This window comes from Lissotriton helveticus, chromosome 8 (assembly GCF_964261635.1).
Source record: "Lissotriton helveticus chromosome 8, aLisHel1.1, whole genome shotgun sequence".
Classification (NCBI taxonomy): Eukaryota; Metazoa; Chordata; class Amphibia; order Caudata; family Salamandridae; genus Lissotriton; species Lissotriton helveticus.
The window spans coordinates 464,929,971-464,951,051 of NC_136069.1; the positions used below are offsets into that span (position 1 = coordinate 464,929,971).

At 47.8% G+C, this 21,081-nt stretch overlaps 1 protein-coding gene across 1 annotated transcript in view; it reads left to right on the plus strand.

The window, feature by feature from the left end:
- Nucleotides 1-20,328, plus strand: part of MLNR (motilin receptor) — a 109,114-nt gene extending 88,786 nt beyond the window's left edge. The window contains exon 2 of the mRNA XM_078656028.1: nt 19,452-20,328. Within this exon, the coding sequence (XP_078512154.1) occupies nt 19,452-19,768 (317 nt within the window). The 3' untranslated portion in view covers nt 19,769-20,328. The remainder of the gene's footprint in view (nt 1-19,451) is intronic.
- The last annotated feature ends 753 nt before the right edge of the window (nt 20,329-21,081 follow it).

Here is a 21,081-nt window from a genome sequence, read left to right on the forward strand (position 1 = left end):
TAAAGGGACGCATCAAGACCCGTATCCACCTAGGTGAACACTTCGTTTGTGGGTCTGTGTACCACCAACCCACGGACCAGAGTCAATTTAGATTGACCCTGTCTAGATACTACCCCAGCGACGGTACTCAACGGGCAGCAAGAACGGAAGGCCTCGGATCGGACTGGACTGCTACGACGACGGACGACGAACTTCGGACTTCAGTTACGGGTGGACCTCCGGATACCTCGGACCTTGGACTCTCGGCTTGGGCTCTGGTCGGGACTCGCCGCGTTCCTCCACCGTCTCGTCTGGATGCTGGACCGCCTCCTCCGTCTCCTCCGTGGGCCTGAGGGATACTTGAAGCAGAAATATCTGCCGGTGCGCAGAAGAGTTCCGTCACGACTGCAGAGGGTCAGGGGGTCGGCGTGGCTTCACCGACGCGTGGGGAAAGGGCAAGTCCCTATTCGGGCGCCATTATGTGGTAAATAAATAAATAATACCCTATTTTTGAATGAATAAATGAATAACAGATAGCTCAATAAATAAGAGTCAAGATTCGAGGTAGTAGGAGTTTTGCAGGTTTAATACAGCATAAGGACAGGAACAGGACCACCTGCACAGGAATAGGATGGCAGCGCTGCCGGGGACAGGATCGGGAATGACGGCGTAACTTTTAATAACAGTACATGAGCATATATACATAACGCAAACACATAGCATTACATTGCAATAGGCGTAGCAGTGGGTGGAGCAATAGGCGTGACGCGTAGCAGTCGCGAAAGATAAGGGTGAAAAGAGGTGTAACAGGGCGTATACATAGACATGTGATGCAAACGTAACAGAATATGTCATGAATGGGGCGGAAACCATGGAGGGGGCTACCTAAGGAGCCGGGACCTCTAACCTGATGGTGCGCGCAAACTGGCAATGACGTATCACTAGGAGAAGCTGGGGGCTTCGAACTCTGTGCTAGGAGCAGAGACTGAAGTCTGGAGAGTCAGGGCGACATGTACCTAAACAGTATCTAGTATCTGATGTTTAGAGAACATGTTGATATAAACTAGAAGTCAGGAGGGGAAAGGCTAACAGACACTAAGACTGGACCATGCATTATTCTACATGTAGTGCGTGATGAAGAATATTAAATGACCATTAATACAGTATTTCTCTAACATGGGGCCGTAAAGGCTAGACAATGACGGAAACTATTGATGCAGTTCAGTAGCTTTAGGAATGCAGAGGAAGAGGACTGAACTGATAATCTGGAATCATAACATACTCTTGGCAGACTCAGAGGCAGGGCCAAGCTGAACCGGGCACTGCGAGGCAGGAAGTAAGTGAAGGGTCGAGGATACAGGTGGGGGTTGTATCACTCCTCCGCGGGGCTTCAGGAGACAGGAGCTGAATCTGGTGTCCGGGCCCTTTTGAGGCCTAGAAACGGGGACTTTACAATGGAATAACGTGCACACTGAGAAACGTGGCAACGTAGCTTTACATAGGCCTGATATTCGTAGTATTCACGAGAACTGGAAACTGCCATACTAGAGGTGGACACAACTGTAATTGCGTCTTTAATCAAACATGGGGAATAACATATGCATATTAATCATGCACATATAACATATGATGGATGACATGTAGGGACACAGAACATGGCAAAATTTACTTTTCCACATAACAGTGTACAGTCTAGAAGTGTAATACTAGTGATACACTAGAACAAAATACAGGTGTGCACAGAGTGAAATGGAGATATAAAAATATGAGGTAGCTATCGGTGCAATACTAAATAGAAAGTGCGAAGGGTGCAATATACACATAGAAGTATAATATTAATGATATACCGGGCCAAAATACATATACAGAATACATGTGCAAACAAAAGCAGCATGAGTCAAAAATGACCCTAGTGAGCAGCCAGAAATATATGAGGTAGCGGTCAGTGCATTAAGTACACGTAGAGGTACAATACTGCAATAAACGGCAGACACTCGGTAGTTGAGATTAGTCTAAGGAGGCCAATTCTTAGGGTATGGTCATATACTGTGAAAGACTAGTCCATGATGGCCACCAAAGAGAGAGAGGGTCAGACCACTCCAAAATGGCCGCCAAAATAGGGGAGATAGATACGATAGTCCTCTGTTAGTTGCTGTTGCTTTAGTCACAGGGAAGGGCCGAGTCAGATTCTAGTTTCTGTTTGAGCAAGCCCAGATCCTATCTTGCTGGGAGGGGGTCTTATCTCTATTTTGGTCTTGTGTGGAGGAGTCAGACCGGGGAGCCTCGTGGGCCTCGTAGATACAGGAGGCGATTTATTACTACTGTTTTATGGCCACAGCCATTTTGAACAAAGGAAGAGGGAAATGTGTACAGGCGATCAGGGTCGATAAATACCTTCTTGTAGATTCTGCTCAGCCAGTACTAAGATGTTGCCAGCAAAGTGGTGCAAAGTGAAGCATTTATCGGTCTAGACAGAAAGAAAGAAAGAACACCGCTACTGCACCGCCTTCTGGCAGGTTGATGTGTGTGCGCGGCGTGTGTTTTCCCGTGTGTTTTCTCCCGTCTGCCTCAGGAGACCGACATCTCCTCCGGTCGGCAGCGCAATCCCTACAGTCACCTCAGTTCCCTGTGCAGACGGGGCAGGCTCTGGTCGGTCCGTTTTCCGTTGTCTCCCATTATCCCGTCCACCTCACGGCTCCATTCCTGCTGCTCTCTGGGCGGCGGCGCCCCACCTCCGGTCACCTCCGACTCCCGTCGTAGGCGGTGCAGGCTCCTGTTGTGCGTCGCTGTTCCCCCGGATCCCGCACGCCTCAGGGCTCCACTCAGCTGCTCCTGTGGCAGCGCAACACGCCTCCGTTCAACTCCTGGCACCTGTGTCGTCCTTCCAGCCCACCTCCGGGATCGCCCGGCGCCTCAGTAGCAGTGAGCCAACCTCTGCAGCCGGTGCCGGTGGTGGCGCCCACAGGCGTACCGGACGCCTCTGATGGTCAGACCGTTACTGGCAGTGGTGTTTGCCGCCGAGTCGAACCCCTCCGGTGCACCGCCATACAGCTCGTCTTGTAGGCAGTCACGGGCAACCACAACGTGCACCCGTCGTCCGCCGCGGGCTCCAAGCAGCAAGTATCCGAGTCGTCGTGCTTCGTCTCAGGCCAGGGGGGGGCCCAGGGTCCGAAGAGGAAGGAGGGGGTGTCTCAGTCTTCTCCCGCAATGTGTCGCCTCCGGGCAGGTCGGGGATCCTCTGCAGGTTTCGTCCTTCGTCAGACGGGTAAGGAAGCTTAAAGTTACTTTAAATCCAGTTACTCGTACTCCAGTTACTTTGTAATTGCTTTGCACAGAATGGTGAGGGATGCAGCTGGGTGCTAACGGAGATAAAGGCCAAATTGGGATCTCCAGCACTCGGAGCTCTTACCAAGAGCTCCTACCCGGCGGCCATCTTTCTTGATTTCTCGATTTCTTTGATTCCCTCCATGTTAAAGTGTTTAGCATCAAAGTATCAGAATTCTCAAAACCTAGTACTCAAATGTGTGTACGGCACTCTTCATGTGCTACGACATCAATTTAATAAATATCCTCTCTTTGGTGTCTGCAAGCTTTTTAATGCTTCAGAGTGCTCCGAAGCAGCAGAAAGGAAGCCTGTCGGCACCGTGCGTGTAAATTCATGTCTGTGTTGTTTTGCAGAAGCATACAAGTAGATCCCGGTGGTAACCACTGGAGCCATAGTACAGATGTGATCAATGTTGCAATTTTTCAATGTTTTCTGCAGCATGTACCAGATTTCGTAGTTTGGCTACAGTGTGAGAATAGTTTCTCATTCATCTGTATGGGATGCAAATGTGTTGCTAGATTGTCTACGGTTAGCCTTGCTGCAGAGCCCACCTTCTCGCCCCCTCAGACTTGAGAAAACCACAATTCTTTTTACCACCTTTTCCAGTCCCCCGCCCTTTTTGGATCAACCAATAAGGGAATTTATTCTGATATGCCTTGGCATTTGGTTCTCTGTTCTATTAGCTCAGGCGTAAATCTGGCCCACAAACCTTAAACGTGCAATAATATAACTGCAACCTATAGCTGTAATACTGCATTCCAGTCTCGTTTGATTACTCTGTTAATAGTGTATCTTTCTTTCGTGTAAAACTCGTCTTTAAATATCACTTACATGAGTTCACAGTAATGTGAAGTTACAATTTGCATCACCCGCCAGCCTTTGTGTTTTACTAGTAGATACCTCAGGGGGTTAATGCGCAAATGGTCAATCTACCTATGATATGCAGTTGACAAGCTGGAGCCCCTTAGGGCCAACTCAGCCTCCAATGTTTCTGTGGTCAATAAAATGCACACAGGAATGTTTAGAACTGTTCTGCTTGCTTTTTTAAACCTCTGCAGTCATCATGTATGGGCCCGAATCTCACTGACCAAGCTACGCCCCTGATGCACCTTAGCCCACTGTTGACTGTCTGTGCACAAACTACCTATCCCTCTCCATCTTTCGTTCTATCCTGTGCAGCTCTCACTCCTGTCTATTCATCGTGCAACATAATTCAACCACACAAATACTCTACACACCACACAATTCCACAACTAACAATTCCAATACAACCCAAATAATTCCACTCCAAACTTCATACACCCACTCCCCTCCAAACCTAAACACATAGGTAAAAGACATTGTCATTTACAAAGCCAGTAGCTCTAACTCTCGCAAATGCTAGACCTATTGTTTTGCCAATACTAGTTATTTGTTGGTGAACACTGGACAGATAAGGCTGTCCTGTGTTTACTTGCTGAGTGTTGCAAGACAATCACTGATCAAAAGAGTTAAGTTACTGTTTCTACTATAAATCATGCCTCTATTTTACTTTAGAGACTGCTGTAAATCTTTACAATATTTGTGGAGTGAAATAATTTTTATATCCGTAGTCTCCAGATGTAACATTTCAAATAGATTTCAAATGTACAGAAGCTACGTAGCGTGGGAGGCTATTCTTTTGTTATTTCAAAAATCTTCATAAAAAATTGTAGTTTGGGAAAGACGATACAAAAACTTCAAAAATGTTTTCAGTTTCGCTCTCCAAAGCATGGATTAATTTATTTTCTCTGGAAAAGAGGCGGGTTTGTATATTTCGTACTACAATCATTTTCCTGGGGTTGTATTTTATAGTGCAGTTTTGTTTTATATTCCCTCAACAGCTGAGATATTTATATCTTGAAAAGTGTACCCTACTGCTCACTAACAGCCCAGTGTGCCCCAGCAAAAGCTCTAAAATTGAAACTAAGCATATATAGAACGCTATATGCAGTAAGGTGTCGGATCCCTGCCTCCCCAGCCTCACTAAGCAGGCCCTCACCTTCATCCAGACTAGGGCATCACTAAGACTGCCATCACCTCGCTGTTCCCTTTCTCCCCATCTCAGCACCTACTTTCCTTTGCAGACCACTATCTGCCTTGCATTTATTTCCCCATGTCCCTCACCTGCTTGCACCTTTGCCCACTTTGCACAATCCCTTTACACCCCATCTGTCTCTTTATTTCTGCCCTCTCTCTTTTACCAATTTCCTTTTCTTCTCTATCCCTTTTTTCCCAGTAATCCTTTTCTCTATTGTTTTCCATCAGTTACCCTTCCTTCTGCTCTCTCTACTACTTATTATCTGAAAGAGACTATCAGTTATAGATTGCTTACCTCAGAATGTCCCCAGGCGTCAGACTGTATCCAGAGAATGTTTTTCTCAGCAGTACCCTTGCGCGTCGGTGTGTGGCGTTGGTCAACTCCATGTTTGTTGTTGGCGTCGTGATTGTCGGGATGATGTCGCCATATCTACTTAGATGCCGCCCCTGTGCGCTGACGTCAGTTCTTTTTCCGCGCCAGCCAGAGCAGATCCGGAGAGAATGTTACCCTTGGTCCCTTTTCGACTTACCTTTTTCGCCTACGTCAACCTCTTTTTAAAGTCGTTTCGACTCCTGGTGCATGAGGGATATCAAGTCTTCAACCTGGTTTCAAGCCTTGTGACTCCTGTCACAAGCTGATGTAGGTCACCGATCCGCACCTCATGTGCCTTTGGTGCATGGAGCACGACCACGACCCAATGTCGTGCTCCGACTGCCCGGCTCTGAATCCTAAGTCTTTGCGGGAGCGGTCCCGAAAGCTTTTGGAGGCCCGGCAGTCAGCTCCACGATGTTCAAGGTCCCAGGCTGAGGGGAAGGTAGCGGGATCAGTCGCAGAACAACCACCAACATTCGTCATCGAAGTCTTCGTCTTCGGGTAAGTCGAAGCACAAGAAGAAGGCGAAGAAGCATCGTCACTCTTCGCCTTCTCCCCATCCATCGGCCAACACGAAGCGGGACATGGAGGGTCGTCGTTCCCCAGCTCCGCACTCTGAGCCTACTGGGATGGCTCCATGCTTCCCTCCCTTTCCGGGAGCCGGTGCATCGCCTGCCCAGCTTCTTGCATTTTATGAAGCCCTCCATTCCATCTTTGGTCAGCCTGACTCTGCCGGAGCGCCTTTGGGCCCCGCAGACTCGGCTGGGGGTCCTAGACCTTCAATGCCGGTGACTCTGGCCTCAGCTCCGCAGGGCCCCCAAAGATCCAGGCCTGGATCCGGATCAGTGCCGGTCAACCTCAAGGTACCTTCCCCGGCACCGATTCTTCTAACGACGCCTTCGACGCCGGTTGCACCCCCGGCCGGTGTTGACTCCGGCCTCCTTCCCGACTTGGACCCGGAGTCGGACTGGTGTCGACTGGTACTTTTGTACCGCTGTTCTTCCCTGGCATTCCCTATCGCCCTGATTGGCAGCCAGAGGAGGGTGAGGAGGACTGGGAGGGGTCTTTTGATCCTCTGGCAGACCAGCTTGAAGAGCCAGACTGGATAGAGAAGTAGGGTGATGCCAGTGGTCTGGCTACCTCCCCAGACCTTGGTATGCCTTCTCCCCTTACCGTGGCTACGCAGTAGGGCGCCTCCTATGCTGTGGTGTTGCATAGGGCGGCTGTGGCATGGGCCTTGAGCTTCCTACGGTGGCAGTCAGGACTAATCTCCTGACGGAGGTGCTTCAGCAGGCAGCCCATGCTGCCTTTTAAAGAGGCCCCAACGGACATCCTTCTGGGCACTTATCCAAGCCCAGCACAGGGGCTCCAGTGGACAGGATGATTGCCCCACGCCACCCTCTGGCACCGGGGCGACCCACTTTTCCTCTCCCAACATCCTACCCCCGAGAGCTTGGTTGTACAAGCCTCAACATCCAAAGGCGCATTCCCTACTGCTCCCCCATAGGGAATCCTAGAAGTTGGACCATCTTGGGAAGAAGATGTTTTCTTCCGCTAGCTTAGGACTGCATTTGATGAACACCGCATGTCTCTTGGGCCATTACACCCACTCTGTGTTGGACACGGTTGCGCAAGTGCTGCCACAGTGCCTGGAGAACGCCCAGGTCATACTTTCCCGTGCTGTCACAAATGGTAGAGACGCAATAAAGTTCGCTATTCGATGTGGGCTGGATACCGCCGACTCGCTGGCTAGAACGATTTCTATGTCAGTAGCCTTGAGGCGCTACGCCTGGGTGAGGTCCACTGGCTTCTCCGGGGATGTCCAATCGACCCATGTAGAATCTTCATTTTGTTGACTCAGGAACAGCTCGTTTACATTACCATCCAGCCATCTATCCATGCACCTACTCATCCATTAACTACTATTAATGAACTAATTTCTAGCCATCCATGTACTCAATCAATCCAAACCTTTTCCCATATTCACATTACTCCACTCATTGAAGCAACCAAGGAAACTTGCCATTCAGTAATGGGTCACTTTCAGTTGCAAAACCGCCAGACTGATTGGCTTTGCCAATGCTTATTAGGCTATGTGTGTAATTTAGCACCTTGATTTCTTTGCTGCGTTCAAGAGTTCATTTTACTTTAGGGAACCAATCAAAGGCATTTATTTACATGTTGTTTGCATACCAAGCTGCTACCATCTTATTTTTGAGCATAATTTTTTCACAAGCATCTTTGTCAGCTGCAGGAAATAGCAGACCTTGACAAAGCCCGTAGTATGATTTAAACTCCTTCTTGATTGAATGGTGCGCTCAGGCACTTATTCATTTGTCATGCATCCACTCATCTCTGTGTTGTGCATACATTCACCCATAGAGGTCATTTTAAAATTAATGCACAACCACAATTTACAAAACCACACATACACCAATAAATTAAGTGACACTTTCAGCCCTAAGCCAGACCAAGTGACTGCCAATACTTGTTTTCTGAAGTCAATGCTGCATGTTTTAAGAGCAGAGTTGTTGCTATTCATAAAACCGACTGCCTGGATTTAGAAAGGATGTCAATTTCTAGGAAAAAAGCAATGTGGATTGGATAGACCAGTAACAAGCCACAAGAAGGGAGCATGAGTGGAGAGAGAGGGGATGGGTGGGGGACAGACCAGAGCAGAGAGATTGGAGTGTAAGGTGCCATGAAATGGTAAGGGAGGCAGGACGAGAGAGGCAAAAGAGGGGAGTGGGTGCTGGGTATGGGAAGAGACAGCAGCAGGAGAAGACACTGAGCAGACACATTGAGGAAATAGGGATGGCAGAAGGGAGCAGCAGGAAACCACAGAAACAAGCCTTGGTAAATGCAATAGGTTTTGCCTATGTGGTTAATATTAAGCAGTTTCTTAGTTGTAAGTTGTAGCTTGGTGAGCAGTTGTGCAATATAAGTTGCTTAAGCTCCTTTTAAGATTTTTATTAAATATAATAGATTTCAAAAACACAGCGTAAGTGCTGTGCAGGCGAAACGTAACAAGCACAGAGCAACCTCTGTGCAGGTGAAAACTAATAAGCACAATGCAGGCAAAACTTTAAAATGGGAAAAACAGACAAAGTATTTCTCTGTTGGAAACCTGCAAAGCAGACACCATGCCTTGGGGCATTCAGTGTCAGAGAGAATTAAGCCCAGGATAATCTATTTACTTAAAGCATAGTCCACAAACTGTGAAAGTGAGTGGCTATTTGAGACAATTCAGCCCATCCTAGTGGGTTCTGGGAAAACCATGTTCACTGACTTTCATATGTTTTCCATAGTTAGTGATTGCTTTAACTGGCAATTCATTAAGGTGATAGGAATTTGTGAATAGTTACACTGTCCTGTTTATGTTGCCATTAGGTTTTAGTGAAGGGGTATTAACAATATGGGCATTCATTCAACATGGAAAGAGAACTGAGTCTTTCTGCTTGTTCTTCCCACAGGGTAAGGCCTGCAACAACCCAATACGATCAATTTGTTAAACAGGCACAGCCCACCCAGACAAACTGAATTAAGGTTAGGCAAGAAAATACCTACTTTCTAAAAGTGGTATTTTCAAACACAGAATGTTAAAACCAACTTCACAAAAAGATGTATTTTATCATTCTGAGTTCAGGCATACTAAATTCGAATTTTTGCCATGTTTCCTGGGTCAGTTAGGATTATAAGATGTTATAATCAAACTGCCCATTCTGGCCTATGGGGACAGGTAGCCTGGCAATAGTGAAAAACTAAAATGGCTGTAATTCACTATTAGGACGTGCCAACACACCAGGGCATGTCCTACCTTATATTTACAATGCACCCTGCCCGTGGGCCTACCTTAGGGGTGTCTGATATGAAGAAAAGGGAAGGTTTAGGGACTGGCAAGTGGGTGCACTTACCAAGTCAGCATGGCAGTACTAGACTGCACACAGGCTCTGCAGTGGCAGGACTGAGACATACTTTACAAGCTGCTTCTGAGGGTGGCACAACCAGTGCTGCAAGCCCACCAGCTGTATTTGATTTATAAGCCCTGGGCACACATGGTGCACTGTACTACGGTCTGAGAGGTAAATCAAATAACCCAATCATGGAGTTACTAGTCAATACATCAATTTCAACATAGAGAGCATATGCACTTTAGCACTGATCAGCAGTGGTAAAGTGCCCAGAGTCATACAACAGCCAACAACAGGTCAGAAAAAAATACAGGAGGAAGGCAAAAAGTTCAGGGATGACCCTTCATAAAGGACCAAGTCCAACATGTGCTAAAAGTAAAATGCTGAGAAACATGGGTCAGTAGTAGAAGGATCCACTCAGCCAATTAAAAACAGAGTGAAAGCAAACTGGAATTTGAAACGGACAAGAACCCATCCAATTATAAGAAAGGGGCAGACTCAAAGCCCACTCTAAGGGGCATATTTACAAAGACTTAGGCCCACATGCATCAAGGAAAAAAAACGGTCGCAAACGGGCAGATTCACAGAATCTGCCCCTTTGCGACCAAAATTTTTACTTTTGGGATGCATCATCCCAAATGCAAAAATCGGAAATTGCTAATGCATTTAAGGAAACGTAAATTCCGATGCCTTGAATGCAATGCAAGATGCCATTTAAAATAGCGGTTTTTCTATTAGGGTCCGCTAATTACCGGAAAATTATACCTGATGGTAATTAGCGGACACTTTAAAAAATGCACTAAAGTGCATTTTTCAAAGTCACATGTTACACACACACATGCCCTTGGTGAATGTGTGTGCGCAACATGGGTTCGCATTACAATTTCAGGGGTGCAACAGGGTGTCCTTTTGACACCCTTGCACCCTTGAAAATGCATGTGCAATTTGCGAGTACCTAATGGGTACTCGCAAATTGCGCATACAATTCCCATTCATTCCTATGGGCCTGTAGGCCATTCCAGTCCTTAATTGTGAGTCGCAATTTTTTTTTGTGATTCCTACATGCATAGGCTTTTGCGATTCCTTATTTTTCGCTAATAAGGAATCGCAAATGGAATTTTTTTTTTTTTTCCTTCAAAACCTTTATTGCACTTTGCATATTACACAGCGGAATGCCTACAACCCTGCGGGCCGGCCGCTATTGTAAGATCGTTACTCATAGCATACAACAGCAGAACGAGTATTTAAGCAAAAATCATAATAGTGTTTACCGAAACATGCCGTGTAAGAAAAGTGCAGTACTAGCAAATGAAACATTCAGAAAATGCGGTTTTGATGGTATTTTTCGCTTTTTCTGTTTGTAAAACAACAAACTAGTAACATTAACCTGTTAGGAATGACAGTACGTTCTGCCACAAAACAATACAGTGCAAGCTAGAAGCGTTGTTTTGGAGGACAGTAAGTCGAACCACATTTCCCAGTGCCTAAAGTGTCCAGCATTCAATACATTCTCCCTCATTGCCTGACCCATCATGGTATACCCTGCAGGAAACCCTCACGTGTCTCTAGCCCTCCACCCCCACTATTCTCAACCCTCATCACTTCCGTCGTCGGAATCTTCCTGGTCATCCTCGGGCAAGGGCTCACAAATATCCCCTCTAAATACATTCCACTTTAACCAAATCTTGTTCCATTTCCCCGGGCAGGCTCGGCTGGCATATATTGCTCTCTCGGTCAACATTACTCTGTCCATGGTCTGGCACCACTGGGACCTAGTCGGCAGGTCCGCTGCCCCCCATCGCTGTGCTATGTCGCGTTTCGCCACCATGACCCCGGCTGTGACCCAAAGCTGTTCATACCTGGACAGGTCAGTAGGTTCCCATATATTCAATAAGCACCTCCTCGGGTCAGGCAGTAGGGATTGATCTAGTGTTTGTGAGAGTGTGCGGAGTATTTGTCTCCAGTACTCCTGGATTTTGGGACAGTCCCATATGGTGTGGAAGAATGTGCCCTCCTCTCCGCATCCGCGCAAACAGTAAGGATGGGGCGCACGCTGTATGCGGTGCAGCACCGTCCTCGTGTAGTAAACCCTGTGGAGGATCTTAAATTGTATTAGTCTCATGCGTGCAGAGATGCCCACCTCCCTAGGTGATCCAAGCGCCGCATTCCAGTCGTGTTCATCCATATCGTGAATGTCCACCTCCCATTTCTCCTTCAGGTGGAGTGTCGGATCTGGGGTATTATTAAGCAATTTACGATATGTGAGGGACGTCGCTTTCTCTAGCATGTACTCAGTGAGGAGGCGGTCTTCCAGAGGAGAAGACTCCGGTAATGGTGTGTCGGGTGGCAGGACTGCGAGCAGTGCATGGCGGATTTGAATGTATCTGTAAAGTTCCCTGTCACCGAAATCATACAGCTCTTTTAGTCGGGCAAAGGGAATTACCTCCTCCCTTTCCCACAGATCCCCTACTGTGGTGATGCCAATCGTGTCCCATTGTGTGAACCCCTTGGTGTTTCTGAGATTGCCCAATGCCCGAGAGTCCCACAGTGGAGTCATCTTGGTTATCTTCCCCTTCCAACCCAGGGCCTCCGTTGCCGTGTGCCATATCTGAACTGTTAGTTTCGTGGGGCCTAATAGTGCCCGCATCTTGCGGCGATCGTACAATGGACCTAACAAACTATTTATGCCCAACTGTGTCCTGTCCGAATGGAATGCCGGGTCAGTATGCGGCGCGTGGATCCACTGATTAATTGGCTTGAGGTGTGCAGCCCAGTAGTTCAATTTCAGATTTGGTAGCGCGAGACCCCCGCTATACCAGTCTCTGTGTAGCTTGGACTGTGCCACTCGTGCCGGGAGGTTACCCCATAGAAGGTTGGAGACCAGAGCCGCCACTTTCTGGAAGAACTTAGGTGGCACAGGATATGGTGAGTTCTCAAGGACATATAAAAACCGCGGTAATGCCATCATCTTGTAAAGTGCCGCCCTGCCCAAGAGCGTTAACGGCAGGCCCGACCAAAATTCTACATCTCGTTTAAGCCGGCCCAGGTGTGAATTCAGGTTCTTATCCAGGAATTCTGCCGGGTCCCTAGTGACATGTATTCCTAGGTATTTAAAGGACGTTCCCGCCAACTTCAGTGGGCACGCATTGTTGAGATTCGGGGCTGGACCTTGCAGAACGTACACTTCAGACTTGGCCCAGTTTAGTGTATAGCCTGAGACACTGCCGTGTGTGTCGCAGATGCGCAACAACGCCGGTATGCCTTCATCGGGGTCGGTTAGGTATACTAACATATCATCGGCGTATAATGACAGCCGATCTTCCCAACCCCCAGGCCATGTTATGCCTTTAACGAGGGGCGAAGCTCGTATGAGGGTTGCAAGGGGTTCCAGAGAGATGGCAAACAACAAGGGCGACAGAGGGCACCCCTGCCGCGTGCCCCTTCCCAACGGGAATGCATGTGAAATATGGCCATTAGCTACCACGTGAGCCATTGGGTCCGTGTACAGCAGCTTGACCCATGCAAGAAAGCGAGGGCCAAATCCCATATGTGTCAGCGTCTCGAACAAGTATTCCCACTCCACCAGGTCAAATGCCATTTTGGCGTCAAGCGTTAGAATCACTGCCGGCGATTTAATGGTGTCCGTTCTAGCCAGTACCCCATGTAGTCGCCGCAGGTTCAACACCGTGTTTCTGTGCGGCATAAATCCGGACTGATCCGGATGTATGATCGATGACAGATGGGGCAGAACCCTTTGTGCTAGGAGTTTAGCCAGAATTTTCACTTCCGCGTTTAGAAGGGAAATGGGTCGATAGGAGGAACATTCCTCCGGCGGCTTACCCGGCTTGGGGATTGTTACAATAGTCGCCACTCGCTGGTCCAGCGGAAGGGAGCCCTTCTCGAGACTGTCTCTGAACATCCCCAACAAATGTGCACTGAGGGTCTCCGGCATCGCCTGGTACCATTCTATGGGTATTCCATTCGGCCCCATGGCCTTGCCTGGGTTCAGTGCCCGAATGGCCAGTTGGATTTCCTCCACAGTGATATCTGCCTCTAAGTCACTTGATGCCTCTGGTGACAGTGTTTGGACCTCAATCGGAGCTAAGAGAGCTCTTGCGGTTTCAGATGTGACTATCCGTTCCGGGGCGTACACTTGTTGGAAATGGGCCGCCAGTATCTCTGTGATGCGCCTAGGATCTGAATGTGGCACCCCATGCATGTCTTTGAGCCGCTGTATCCCCCTGGAATTGGTCTCACGCTTATCCAGCCATGCTAGCATTTTCCCTGCTTTGTCCCCCACATCATAAATTCTATTTTGAGTATCTGTTATGTATCCTTTAACAACCACGCGTAGGTGATCGTTATACAACTGCTGTTGGAGAGTGAGTGCGTGTAGGGTGGAGGGGGAGGGGTGTAGCTCATGAGCCGTGGTCCGTTCCCTCAATGCCACCTCTAAAGCGGCCAATGCCTGGGATTGCTGCCTCCTGTACCCGGTTATAGTGTTAATTGCTTGCCCTCTCAGGACCGTCTTATAGGCTTCCCAGAGTGTCGCTGAGGAGCGTACTGAGTGTACATTTTCAAGAAAGTAATGTTTCGTGGCACGTTTAAGGGCCTTTCGGACCTGCGGAACTTTAAAGTAGGATGCATGAATGGGGTAGATGCGTTTGCGTGTTCTCGTTTGCATGGTGAGGTTCAGTGTGAGGGGTGAATGGTCTGAAACACCCCGAGGGTGTATCACAAGGTTGTCTACGTGGTGAAGGCCACCACCCATCGACAAAAAGTAGTCGATGCGGGATAGGCTTCCATGCACTGCGGAGAGAAAGGTGTATTGTTTTGCGCCCGGGTGCAAGTATCTCCAGACGTCAGTCATTCCCATGGCCGTTGCAATCCGCCGCAGGTACGTGTCCCCCCCTGTCAGGGCCGGTGTGGGGTGCTTATCTAGTTGCGTGTCCATGACTGCGTTGACGTCTCCCCCCAGGATAATCTCACCTTCCGGAAGAGTCAGAAGGAAGTCCCCTAGTCTGGGGAGGTGTACCGAATGCAATGCCGGCGGAATATATACTGACACAAGATTGAAAAGTGACCCCTCCCATTGCCCATGTACGGCCGCGAAGCAGCCTTGGTCATCTGTTTGAGACGATAGAGGCATGAATCGTGAGTTCTTTTTTATTAGAATGCCGGACCCTCTGGAACCGGACGTGAAGTCAGAATGAGCCCACATTTTGTAACCCCGTCTATCCAGAGCTTTGCTAGCCTTCCCTACCAGGTGAGTTTCCTGCAGCAGGGCCACGGTAGGTCGTAGTCGCTTAACAGCAGCCAATACTAACCCCCGTTTCACCTTGTCCCCCAAACCCCGTACATTCCATGACATCAAGGACAGAGCTGGGCATTGTGTATCGGTGGAATCCGTTCCCCCTAATGGTGCTATGTTGTTAGCCATTGGGGATTATGAGGTATGAGATGGAGCACCCAGGAGGTACCAGTGGGCCGGTAGTTGAGCCACCGCACAGTGAAGAGCCTAAAGATGTTACGGAGGCCCCTGTCTGCGTGTAGTGAGTCCCATAACAGTGGAAACATCGTTCATGCCTATATGAGTACAGGCCCAGCAGGAATAGTACAAAGCAATTCCTCCCCCCCAGTCTCGTGCCTAACTGGGTCAGGCGGTTCGGTACGTCCCTTGAGTGGTATGGTGTAGTATTCGGCCGTACATATGTGTTCCTAACAAACAATTTCGTAACCATAAACAAACAACCCGTCTCCCTTCCCCCCCTCCCTGCATCCCTGCCTAACGGACTTTCAACTGCCCGCCTCCCCAACTGAGCAGAGTGCTTAACCCATCCCACAACCAGAGTACTTGCGTGTAGGGGGGAGAGTGTCTCCCCGAGCAGGCGGCATCCCTGCGTGCCTCAGGGGAGGTCATGCCAGTGTCTTCGTGCAGCAATTGAAACGTGAAGTCGATGGTCAGCAGTTGTGGTCAGCTTAGCTCCCGGGGGGAGGGTCACCCCTCTCCGTGTGCCCCTCCTGTTCCGCGGGAGGGAGAGTCCTCCGCCCCCCCACCTCGACCAGATGTTTGCGAACCATGTCTGCTGTTGTCTCTGCGTTTGTGATCCGGTCTGTGGTTCTTGCGTTGCCGGCCCACCGTGTGCCAACCTTCCAGCCAGTCCCGGGCAGCCTCGGGGGAGTCAAAAAACCACACCTTTTTGTCCGCAACAACTCTTAAACGTGCTGGGAAGATCATCGAGTATGGTAATTCTTTCTCCCTCAACGTTCTTTTAACTTCCAGGAACGTTTTTCTTTTCCTAGATACCTCAGCCGTGTAGTCAGGGAAGAATGCAAGTCTCGAGTTTTGGATTTGAATGGCAGGTGCCACCCTTGCGGCCTGTAGAATGGCATCTCGGTCCCTGAAGTTAAATAGTCGTGCTAGTATCGGCCGCGGTGGGCCTCCTGTCTTCGGTTTTCCCCCCGGAATGCGGTGGGCCCTTTCCACCGAGAAGAAGTTTGAGAGTCCCTTAGGTTGAAGTCGGGTTTTTATCAAGCCCTCCACGTAGAGGTCCATCGCCCCCGTATCTTCGGATTCCGGCACGCCTAAAATTCGGACGTTGTTGCGTCTGGAGCGACCTTCCTGGTCATCCAGTTTGTCCCTTAGCATTCTGTTGTCGGCTTGAAGTCGCTCCATCGCCGTTTGCAGTTCAGATACGTCCTCTACCAAAGATTTGGTGACGAACTCTACTTGCTTGACCCTCTCGTTCATTTTTTGGAGATCCGCCCGTATCAGGGTGACTTCAGTGGCTGTTGCCCCGACCGTCGTCTGCACCTGGGCCAATGCCGCCAGGACATCTTCAAGCGTGGCCTTCTTAGCCCCATCCGCGTCCGCCGCTTTCCCTGCGTTCTTGCGTTGTTCTTGGGGCGGCGTTTGGTTCCCATACGCGAATTTATCCAGTTTGGCTTGGGTGGAGGTATTTTTGGGGCCCCTGTTCGACATGGTGATGTGTGGCGTTGGCGGCGCCGAGATCCACGATATGTCAGCGTTCGCGCCGTCCACAGCCGCACCAGCAAAACACTCCTGTCGTGGGCGCAGCGTTAAGTTCACAGTGAGGGGGTGAAGAGTCCCCCCCCCAGGCGTACAGCAGTTAGGGGGCACCTCGGTTAAGTTTTGCAGAATGTCGGCAAGGGCTATGCCAATCTATGCAGTGCTACCCTCTGTGGCACTAGGAGCAAGGCGGTCGCTCGATCCCCAAATCCCTGCTGAGGCTTCCAAGAAGTCTGGCGGCGTGCCGTGGGTATAACTGGTGCCCGAGCAAAGCACCCCACTCTGCGCGCTAGCCGCCGGGAGTACCACTACTCCTTCCGGCGCCTCCCCCGCGGATCGCGCGCAGAGGGCCGAACACAGTAATTAATGGGACCTTCAGGGATCCGCCGGCCCCCCACGTAGTATTCCGGTGAACTGAGGCAAGTATAGTCCTGAGGGGAGAGCCTCTGTCAGGTGCCGGGGCGCCGCTTGTGTAAGGCGCGAATGAATGGCGGCGTCACTGCCGTTGCCAGAAGTCCAGGATGCGCCCCCGATCAGAGCAAGTGGAGTTGCATGGCTGTTCCAGGCGTCGCGGGGGGCTGCACTTACTTCGGGACTGTTGGAGGCATGATTGCGGGCCTCTCGGACTACGCGTCAGGTAACCGACACTTCCTGTTGCTCCCCCGCCGCTTCAGGGTAACTTCCGGCCGGTCACCCTTTCTCCGCAACCCCGCTGCTTCCAGGCTGGCAGTAGGCCCTCTGCACCTCCGGTCTCCGCTCCGTGTGCTGAAGCTCGTCCAGGCTGCCACCGATTCCAATTTTGCAGCGTTGGGTGCCGCACGGACTCCGGGTCCGATCCTCTCCCGTCAGCACTATAAAACACAGGATTAATGTGACGGATAGTCGTGGGAAGCCGCCGTTACTCGGGAGCCTCTCTACGCTGCGGCCGCCATCGTCGGCTGCTAGCCACGCCCCCGCAAATGGAATTTTTGATGCATTAGCGAGTTAGTGGCTGGGGCTAAGGTACGTTGTGCTGTAAAGGTACAATTTTCTTGCTGCAAATTGCATTTTGCACTTCTTTGCACCACTCTGCCTCAAGGATGCATTATATGGACAGGTCAGTGCAAAAAGGCATAGTTTTTGACATAAAACTCAATCTACTTAGATAGTCAGACAATGTTTGTGTTGAAGTATTGGTTACAATTAGGTCTGCGACAGGGAACGTAAGCTGTCTATAGCAAGACTGCAAAAATTGAGTAGATATTAGAAGGGCTACAAACATTACAAAGGTGGATGCCAGTGGCCGAGTTCAAAGAAAGTTCCCCAGTATGGTGGTGAAAGTGAAGAATGCATACTCTGTTCCCATTCAGCTAAGCAAGATATTGAAAGTGGTGAGTACCATGTGTGGTGGGTACTGAATCTTCAAAGTGTTGTGGTAGGCGAAGGAACAGTGGGAGTACTGAAATAGAGAAAGGGGGGAGAATGGTAATAGTAGTCTCAAAATGTAAGGAGAAGAGGTGAAGAGAATGAATGAGAAGGGCTACTAAAGAAGAGGACTGAGGCTGAAAAAATTTGATTGTTATGTATCTTGCAAATTTAAAAGGGGTATATGGTATGTTCCTATCTCATCTTAGAAACCTTTAAAATACCCCATGTACTATAGGATGTGTATATGCAACAGTACAATGAAGTTTAGAAAGACACAAATTAAGCTGCCATTGAAGATTCTGGTACTCTCGGAGGTTCCTGCTTTAAATGGGCACAAGAAAAAAGTTAATTGCATATTCTACTTGTTCGGAGTACTTCTTTACATCTAATACAAGATCATTACAAAATGCATCATTTAAGGCACCATACATCCTCAGCAGTACCCACAATAAACTGCAAAAGCATAGCCAAAGGCTTCCTTCTCACATCCAGAGACCGGTGTCTATGTTCCAGAGCCTCTTCTGACCAGTAAAGGACAAGTAGACATGCCATACATCATCTATTGTAAAGTGGAACCGCTCTTATTTAGGATCAATATTTTCTCATTTTCACTTTGCTTGTATGGACGGTGTGAATTTATAAATATAAATGAAGTATGAGCAGAAGAACTGCAGACTCACCCACTGCCACTGTGTCATACGATATTGGCTCCCTTTGCACAGTCACCCAGTGAGGAGTTGGTATCATTCAGTGGGAGCGAAAACAGCTGGAAACCAATACACAATAGTGTGATTCCAAACTTTTTTGGAGGATCGGAGCAGCCGACATCCATAAAATACCCCAGGATATCGATGGCAGTTTTTCTTTTCGGGTTTTATTTGATGAGGGGGGAAGGGACAAAAGTGCCTCCTAGAGAAGTAGTTCTCGGCATATGTCCTCGCTCCCTCCTCACACAGTGAAATATTGTTTTAAGTGCGCAGATCTGGAGCAGTGAGGCTAGGCCACCATCTGCTCCGTACCCACATTCTGAAATCTTTACTGTCTACTTTAGTAGGACCACTCTTTACTGTGAGATGACCTTGATCCTCAGTGATGGCTTATGCATTAAGGTGGGGCCATGCAGATCTAGGGGCCCTTTATTATCAATTTGGATCATAAACAACTCAATCCTGACTATAACCTTTGCATCACATTAGGCTTTCTATTGGGAATTAGCCTTTTTTTGTGAAATGTCTCCAGGTGCTGTATATTTTGTTTCTGAGAGAGCATTAGTTAAAGCAGGCTGACATGCTAATCCGAATCTACCTTTTTATTGCAAATTGTGCAAGTACCATGAGAGAGCTGATCATAACCCTTTTTTTCTTTCAGCTGTGGTTGTCCTATCTTTTGTCATTTGCTGGTTACCGTTCCATATTGGCAGGATCCTGTTCAGCAACACAAGCGACTGGAGAATGATGTACATTGCTCAGTACTTTAATATTGTCGCAACCGCTCTCTTCTACCTAAGTGCTTGCATCAATCCAATCCTCTACAATCTCATCTCAAAAAAATACAGAACTGCTGCCTACAAGCTGCTGCGGTCAACTACAACCGGAGAAAGGACCTTCACCGTCACCAGAGAGGACACTGGCGCCTACACAGAGACCACTGCCAGTCTGCAACATGATTTTGTAACTCAAATTTAAGACTGCACCAGCATAATTCTGAATGCACTTTTGAGATTATCATGCTTTCATATAAGGGCAGTTCAATGTTTAAATACTTAATCTGATCTATGTTTGTACATATGCTATATTTAAATAACTTTTTTTGTTTTATAATATAATTCTTGTTCTATAGGAAAATAATATATATTTAAGCACATCTGGGCAAGGAGTTCAGGTCTAAGTTGAAAAATGTTCTTAATGTGATATCTTGATCAATAAGGCTTCTTAACATTTTACGTAACCTTTCATTTTAGATGACTACCGAACACTTGTTACACAGCCTCATCACTTTCTGAGGGTTAAATGGTTCCTCAATGTGATTACCGGCATTGGCTTCCAAACTTCATGATTGTTAATGGGAGAACGATGTCGAAAAACATGCGTTGACTGGTAATCTGAAGTATGTGAATGGTTGGTGCAGAGGAATTATTGATTAAGATACAATATGAAAAATGTATTAAGAATGGTACCTCCCTTTCTTTAATTAAAAATGTACTGAGAGCACCACTGGGGTGTTGGGTTATGTTGGAGTAAACCATCAGCAGCTGGGATATATATATATATATATATATATATATATATATATATATATATATATATATATATATATATATATATTCATTCTGTTTTAATTACGCCCTAACTTCCAACGTCAGCTTTGTTCGGCGCTGAGAACAGAACACAGCACGTCCAAAGCAGTTTCCTGAAACTGGTCTTATTCCAACATTCAATCCATTACACCAAGTGCAGCAGCAGCATGAGGTGGCCAAATATATATATATATATATATATATATATACATACACACACACACACACACACACACACACACACTCTCACTCTCTCTCTCTCTCTCTCTCTCCAAAGATAACTATAATCCAATTACAGATGAATCATTACTTTATTCATCAATCCAATTGGATTTGGCATGTTTGTATGAAAAAACTAATGATTCATCTGTAATTGGATTGGAGTTACCTTTGACACCTGAGTGCGTGTTTTTCAAACGTGGTGATGATCGGAGGAGAATTGAATGTGTATGAATATATATATATATATATATATATATATATATATATATATATATATATATATATGTGTGTGTGTATATATATATATATATGTATGTATTTTTACACACACTTAAGTATATATTAGATGGTTCACTGTTTATGTATCTGTATATGAGGTATTTGTATAGGACAGACTTTGCCCCTGTACAGTGCTCTAGTGCCTATTGCCAATAAGTAATTAGAGGAGACACTGAGTTCTAAGCGCGAAAATTCACGTTA